Source organism: Mus caroli, chromosome 6 (assembly GCF_900094665.2).
Source record: "Mus caroli chromosome 6, CAROLI_EIJ_v1.1, whole genome shotgun sequence".
NCBI classification, from domain to species: Eukaryota; Metazoa; Chordata; class Mammalia; order Rodentia; family Muridae; genus Mus; species Mus caroli.
Genome location: NC_034575.1, coordinates 52,341,073 through 52,349,338, shown reverse-complemented (window position 1 = coordinate 52,349,338; position 8,266 = coordinate 52,341,073). Strand labels below are relative to the sequence as shown.

The window sequence follows — 8,266 nt, the reverse complement described above, 5'->3', positions numbered from 1 at the left end:
GCAAACTTTATATACCCCAGTACAGGGCAACGCCAGGGCAAAAAAAAAATGGGAATGGGTGGGTAGGGAAGTGGGGGGGAGTTTATGGGGGACTTTTGGGATAGCATTGGAAATATAATTGAGTTTCCTCATACATAATAAAAAAAGAAGTCACTATCACCAAGAACCTTCTTTGAGTAACTTCAACATCAAGACAATATTTATGATATAAAGTAAAAAATGGAAGTGTAAAAGATTTCATGTGGAAATTCCAACTTATGGTGTACAATAAACTTAAAGAACTCTATACTTCTTGGCAGCAGAAATGTCAAAGAATATTTATGTGTGGCACTGCAAATTTAATTTAAATCATATGAAGAATCTTGCTTTGATACTTGAACCATTAAAGTTTAAAAAGAATATCTTTTAGGAAAAAAAATGTTGGGGGTTGTACCAGCATGGAGCCTTAAAAACTCTGTAACTCTAGTTCCAGAGGATCCCACGAGCTCTTTTGACTTCTCTGGGCACCAGGAATACAAACATGCATACATGATGTCACAACATTTATAGTTATAAATAAAAGAAATAAGTTTATTTTTTTTAAAGAAGAGAAAAATACCTCATTTAAAACATACGGTGTCATTCTGACCTAAAGTTTTTCAGCACATTGATTATTCTCTTATCAGAACTGATTTGTACCACAGGAGTAATTATAGGATAGATATTCATCACAAACATTTGAACAGTTAGGACAACTGGGTCATATACCCATAACAGGATTGAAGTGAATGAAATGATGAAGTCCACCCAGTACATGACTACAAAGAAAACTACCAGAATCAAGATCATCTGGGTGGCCCTTTTCTCAGGGGAGGCTCTCAGGTGCCTGATGCTATGAAGATGCTTGCATTGCTTCTGATGTCTGAACAAGATAATCACCATGTATGTACTTGTGGTCATCATGACACCTACAAGAAACACATCTCTAGACATTGCCACTGTTAACATCAATCCCCTGATGATGTGGTTCACGGGGTAGAGGAAGCAGGATTTAGAGACCTTCATCTGGTGAGTCTCACTTATATTGGTAAAACCAGCAACGTAGAAGAACCACCTACTACTGAATAATACATTGAAGGACCAAAGATAGAAAAAAGCATACATCATGTATGTTTTTAGTTTTTGTTTAAATTTTGCAAACAAGGAGGTATTGGGACTGATTGTGACAGCCTGGAACACACTCAGGAGGCAGGTGATGCAGATAGAGAGGCCTCTCATCACCCTGTTTATGTAAAATACTGTCTTACATTTGACGTCATTCCCAAATTTTAGTGACTCTAATATGTCCCCACCAGTGAGGATCATCATTATATGAATGAAGGTTAGTTGACAGGAGATCAGGTCCATGGGCTTAGGTCTGTGGCATAGTATTATGAAAGTATAGAAAAAAAGAAGAAACATATTGACTAGGACTCCAAATCCAGCTTGGAAGTAAAGGACAGTATTTGATGAGGACATAAGAGAAAAGACTACTCACCATAAAAGCTGAGAGAGAAAAAAGCAGAGAGGAAACATATTTCACATATCTAGAAAATATAATAGTGTATACATATAACTTTTGATTAATAGTCTCTCTATATGCATATGTATATGTATATGTATATGTATATGTATATGTATATGTATATGTATATGTATATGTATATGTATATGTATATGTATATGTATATGTATANGTATATGTATATGTATATGTATATGTATATGTATATGTATATGTATATGTATATGTATATGTATATGTATATGTATATGTATATGTATACATATGTATATTCTGTTTTACTTACTTATTATTGATATCCTGTGTCTATTACTTTTAATGTTCTAGACTGTACATCATAGCCTAAATTTCTATCTGCTTTACATGTATCTCCTAGATAAAGCTCATATTATAGAAAGTACATGCATCCACAGTGACATCTATACAGAATGTACACTTTGTGTGCCTGTATTGCATTTGAGCCTCATGCCTTAGAAAAACATTCCTATTGATTTAAATTGTCTCATTTTGTAATTATCACCTGAACCAGTAATGATGAGCACAGAATATTGATCACATTTGCACAACTCAACAAAAATCATAGCAGTCTGGGAAAAACATCACAAAAGGAATCCAAAAAACTAAGATGTCAGTCTCATACTACATGATTTTACTGTGCTCTATTTAGCAACTATCCATGTTTTTACTTGTATTTCTAATGGAATCACAGTTTTAATTCATGGTAATCTCACTATTTTAATCATCAAAATGTCTTTTGCAATTCATCTGTTTTTATGTTTCTTTTTCCAAAACATCTTACACCACCAGAATTTGGAATTAAAGACATAGATATAGTTGGAGATCATTAACGTACTTTCCACACTCTATTAATTGCATAACAATTAACTATGGTCTTAAATGGTGTTCTGGTTCAGTTCCCATCCAATTTCAACCCTTTGTAAGACAGACAATATTTTTCTTTTCTTTTTAAGGGGGAAGGAAGTAAATCATTAACAGTATGATCCCTTATGGCTTTTTCAGGCACCCCTGTTGCTAATTTACCTACCTTCTCCACCTTCTGTATTTATCTCCCTCACCCTTATCTAAAAATGCACCCATTTCCCCATTTTCCTTATCAAATCAACTCTATTCTGCTATTCTCCTTTAGTTTCCTCCCAGCTTCTTCTGGATTTACCTCTCTTCCCCTTCCTAAAGAGTCCCCCTTTTCCATTTTCCTAATGAGAACACTTGTATCACACCATTTCCCTTTTTCTTTTTCTCTTTCTTCTCCCTCAACCTCCCTAAGCACCCCCTCACCTCCTACTTTCCCATTTCCCTTATGAGATCACTTGTATTCTGCTATTCTTCTTTCTATTGCTTCCACCACCACCCCCAGCCCTATTCTGGCAATGCTCTTATTTTACATTCCTGTTTTCTGTAGTTTCTACAGGCTACAGAATTACATTTGAAGATCTGAATCTCTCCAATGAAAGAGAACATGCGACTCTAAGACAAACATGTGAATTTTCAACACGTTATTACAAACATGAACTCACCAAAGATGACCATAGAGTGATTCTGTTTTGAAATTTCTGTTTTAAAGAGATTTCTTCCTATGCAGTGAAAATCAAGGTCTCCAGTGTTAGCACACATCATCAATATCTTTGGTGTTCATGTAAACTATTTGTCCTGGTTACCAAGGTCAATTTAATATGAAATTAATTTAATTTAGTACTTTATGATACAGAAATAAAAATGACTATATTGACTTGTGTTAAAAGAGTGCCAAATTATATAGTTCAGTTACATATTTCACATATATAGTACATGTATGTATGTATGTATGTATGTATGTATGTATGGAAACTATGAAGAAATTGATGGGTGAGACTACCCTATAACATTTCCATTTATATGATACCATGAGTCACATATTTTATGCTTACATAATTTTTGCTACTAAAAAGCTTAATCTAGCAAAGTAATGGATTCTTCCCAATTGACAGAATCAAACATTTGATTCTCTCAACAATATATATATATTTTAGTAACTGTATAGTGATGCTCTGTCTTTTAAAATTCCAGGCTAAGAGCTAGGGAGATGGTTGAGTGGTTAAGATGATTTTTACTCTTGCAAAGGACAGGAGTTAGATTCCCAGCAATGACATGGTGGCTCATAACCATCTATAAATCTAGTTCCAGGGGATACATTAGCCTATCTAACCCAGGTATGCAGGTGGCACACAGACACAGTGAGGCAAAACACTCATCTTTATAAATAAAACAAGTATTAAACAAACAAACAAATAAATAAATGCTCTAGTATAATACTTAATTCAAGCCTTGGTCTCTGATCTGAAAGAACTATAGCTATAGCACAATTCTAATTTTAAATTCGCAAATATATGTAGAATCATTAATTATTTCTTATATGTCTTCAACTTATTAATATAGCACATGTGTTATGAGTCATGCAAAAAGATGATAATTTAAGGTAAAAGATAATAATCTAAAATATTTTTTCTTTTCTGAAGGACATGCAACTCCCCACTCTATTTCATATTCATTGCTAAGTAGATGTTTATCACATACAGAAAATAATAGAATCTTCCTCTGGGGTTCATTGAATCTGAGACTGGACCAGAAATGACCAGAGCTACCATGGCTATAAACTGAGTTGTTAACATATGCATGTCCTGAGAAAAGTCATTTGTTTTATTTGAAAAAAAATTGCAATGTTGGGGTTAATCTGAATATTTTGTATGTTCTAGGAGAGCACTCTAAAACTGACATGCATGATCTCAAGCTCTGGCTTTTTGTTGCTTGTTTGCTTTTTCTTTCCGGTTGTAAGACAAGACCTCACTATACAGCTGATGCAGGCTTGACCTTGCTATGTAGCCCAAGATATTCTCAAATTTATGTTCTTTATGCTTCTGCCTCCTGAGTGACGGAGTTACTGGTTTGAATATCAATCTAAACCATTCATTTTAATTTAAAATTTAAGTATTTATCAGAGATTTGTATTTGATAACCCTGTCACTTCCATAGCAAAAGAATAAAAAGGCCTATACTAATGTAATGCTAACCAAAATGCCATAAAATAGAAGAGAACATCACAGATAAAGTCTACAAAGTTGTATAGTGCCAGGGAGAATTGCATTTTCTATGACACTCTGACTATTCACTGTATACACACCTCACAGTCTATAGGAGTATACAGGATAAGGCTGTTCAGGCTGATATGAAAACACAGGAATACATTCAGAGCAGACATTGTAGATGACAGTTATTGCTGTAATTCTGGATTTCACATTACTTTAAGTTGTAAACTTTAGTTGTAGGTACTAAAACTCAAAGTGTATCCATAAACATTCATAATAGTGGAGAAGTTATAACTATTAAATTTACCCAGAGCAAAACACTAAGCAGTCTGTAGGCAGATGTCTGAAGAGACCTGCAACAAAATAAACCAAGAGCTGCTTCATCCACGTATCTACATTCTTCAGAGAAAAATCAGTTTACTTTTTCATTGCCATAATATTTGATTTTGAAAATTTTGTTTTATGATTGTCTCTGTATTCTGCTTTGTGCAGATTTAATACTACAATGATTATGCATGGATATACACATATATTACACCAGAGGTATCATTTTTTGAACTGTTCTTTGGAAATTGAGTATAGCACAAGTGTAACTGGAAGCACACAGACACTGACCAGAATATTACAGTCTCACACTTATGAGCCAGTTCCCTGAGATGAAGCAGCAGCAGCAAAAGTGTCACTGCAGAGAGAGTGGGGAAGCAATCATACCCGGAGCTTCATCACAAATTGCCAGAGCTTCATCACAAATTGCATGGCATAAGTTTGGGAAAGATATGAAAATGTTAACTGAAAATGTGTGTGTGTGAGTGTGTGTGTGTGTGTGTGTGTGTGTGTGTGTGTGTGTGTGTGTGAAATTATTGGGCTACTGGGCCTAAGAATAGATCAATATCATAGTGTATGCTAAGACTGTGATCACAAATAACTATAGCGCCTAAGTGAAAAGCTGAGGATTATATCATTATATGTTCATGAAAATAAACTAAAGTTTACGGAAAATGGAGATTGTGGAGAATGTGTCCTATGTTTCTTGGTTGACTGAATGAGATCTGTTGGCTTTGCCTAGTGTACCAGTGAGTTACATAAACTGAAAATTCTGTGACAGTTACAAACATAAACTAGTGATTATATCATATGGTTTTTGTAGTGTGGCCACTGTGTGGCCAGTGCCTTAATGACATTAACTGGCAGAATTTTGTTGCATTTTTAAACAATATTTTCATAATTCTATACTATTAATTTCCACTTCAATTTATTTTTTCTGTATTATATGAGTCTCTCTCTCTCTCTCTCTCTCTCTCTCTCTTTCTCTCTCTCTCTCTCGGTGTGTGTGTGTGTGTGTGTGTGTGTGTGTGTGTGTGTTAGATAGGGTTTCACCCTGTAGTTCAGACTGACTTTAATCAAGCACACACTGCTCGTGCCTTAGACTTGAAAGTGCTTCATTGTTGCTTCATTGTTGATTTGATTTTTTTATGTACATTAGTAAATGATATTCTAGCAAAATAAAAATGGATTTGTGATACATTTCAGCAGCTAAAACTTAAATTTGCTTGGTGTTCTTGGGAAGGGTATATTTTAGCAAGTACTTGTAACTATTAGAGGACACTGGGGATGTTTGTTTTAAATAATTTTATCCTTCTGGAGAAATTAAAATGTTTTTTCGATGCTAATGGAAAACTTACTCATTATAGCATCATATCAATGTTACAAGGTTCAATTTAGAAAACAAGAAATATTAAAGCTGAATTTATTTTACTTAAAACATCCAAAATACTGAAAACTTCTAGTTTACATTTTTGTAAGGATACATTTACAAAGACGTCATAAGTGAGGTAAAGTATTCAGATACTTCTGAGGTATCCAGAAAAGATTATTTTTAAAAATCAATGCAATGGAAGAAACAAATCTATGTAAACATTTAAATGTATTATATAATGTTAAAAATATCTTTTGTTTGCAAAGGTCATGAGTTGAAACTTTCCTAAGAATTCCTAAGTATATGTAAATTTAGCAGACTAGAAAATTATTGATAAACACTAAATAAGTTATATTTGTTGGATATTCCTAGGTGAAGTTTCATATAAATAAGTGAATATAATCTGTTAACTTGAGAAAGTAGTAAAATGAGAAAATACAAAATACAATTTAAATGTGCCTTATTATAAATGCAGTCCTGCAAAGCAATAAATGTGTGTTTTCTGTTTTTCATCCTCTAAGTTATTTCAAGTGTTTTGTGTCAGGAATGGAAAACTAACACAATTACTATTACTTAGGTAGAAATACATCCTTAGAATTATTAGAGTACACCCTCAGGATTATCTATAGTCAGATGTACTGGTTAAAATAGTTTACTTGGGGTTACTTTTTACATAAATGTTAGTGTACACCCATTGTTAAAAAGTGATGAGTTTCATGACATTTTTATTTGATATATAATACCCATTGATCATCTCCATCCTATGAGCATTTCATGACTGTATTCAACCATCTGCAGGTCTCTGTCCTCTTCTCAATAGCCCCACTCTACTGTCATATATATATATATATATATATATATATATATATATACACACATATATATATATACACACACATATATATACATACATACATATATGTATATATATATGTATATACATATATATGTATATATATTCTGATATTTCCATGTCTACAGCATCTGTTGTATCGGCTTAAGATACTGTATGGCTCAAATGTAAAATTCTAAGCAGAGAATTCTCTAATCACTTATTACAGAAAACCATGCTTCATTCTAACACCTCCTCACTATAATGAAGAATAAAAGAAACACTCACCTAGCTGGGTCTTTGATAAATATTCATGTAGAATGAGGCCCTGAGAAGCAGTTATAAGGAAGAAATTGGAATCAGCTCATCTCTCTCTAGACAGATAATTATCATGTCATCTGTAAAAGTCAGTTCTGACCTTGAGGCTGTTACAAAGTGGCACCATCAAATGGAAAATTCAACTTCTCTAATTTCAGGAGAACAGTAGAGTTGGAACAGCTGAGCTCTGGGTTTCCCCTGTGTGAGATATTCTCTCCAGGCCATGAGTGGATTAAGTGATCCCAGTCCTCATGAACAGAACAAAAGTAACAATAATAATATCCCACTTTAAAAAAGTAATAAAACATTTTAGCTCCCCCAAAGTATTTTTCCTTCTTCCAAAACATTCATGGAGGTCTCCATGTTTAATTGACAGTGGCTTTGGGGTCTCACCTAGAAATAACAGCTCTTTTGATACAGTTAAGAAAATGTTAACTCCTCCAAACACACCCAGGAAAAGTAATCTTTCTTAGAGAGCACAAATAAGTGAGGGAATGTATTATCAGCAGAAATTCAATTCAGTGACTGGGATGTAGCTCAGCTGGTAGAGTGCATGCCTTGACAGTATTGTGCATGTGGGACACTGTAAAAAACAAAAACAAAAAACTCTTCAAATTATAGGTACAAGTAAGGGAGAAGAATCCTATGTCCAATGGCATGGACCAGATCTTCAAAAAGATACAGAAGAAAATTTTCCCTAATTAAGAAAGACAAACCCAGAGAAATATAGGAAGTAAATAGGAGAGAGAGAGAGAGAGAGAGAGAGAGAGAGAGAGAGAGAGAGAGAGAGAGAGAGA

At 33.8% G+C, this 8,266-nt stretch overlaps 1 protein-coding gene across 1 annotated transcript; it reads right to left on the bottom strand.

Annotated features, from left to right (window-relative positions):
- Positions 1–523: 523 nt before the first annotated feature.
- Positions 524–1,532, bottom strand: LOC110296829 (vomeronasal type-1 receptor 90-like). The gene has a single exon (XM_021165616.1). It carries the CDS (start codon positions 1,495–1,497, stop codon positions 619–621), a length of 879 nt encoding a protein of 292 aa, XP_021021275.1. The 5' UTR covers positions 1,498–1,532; the 3' UTR covers positions 524–618.
- Between the last annotated feature and the right edge of the window lie 6,734 nt (positions 1,533–8,266).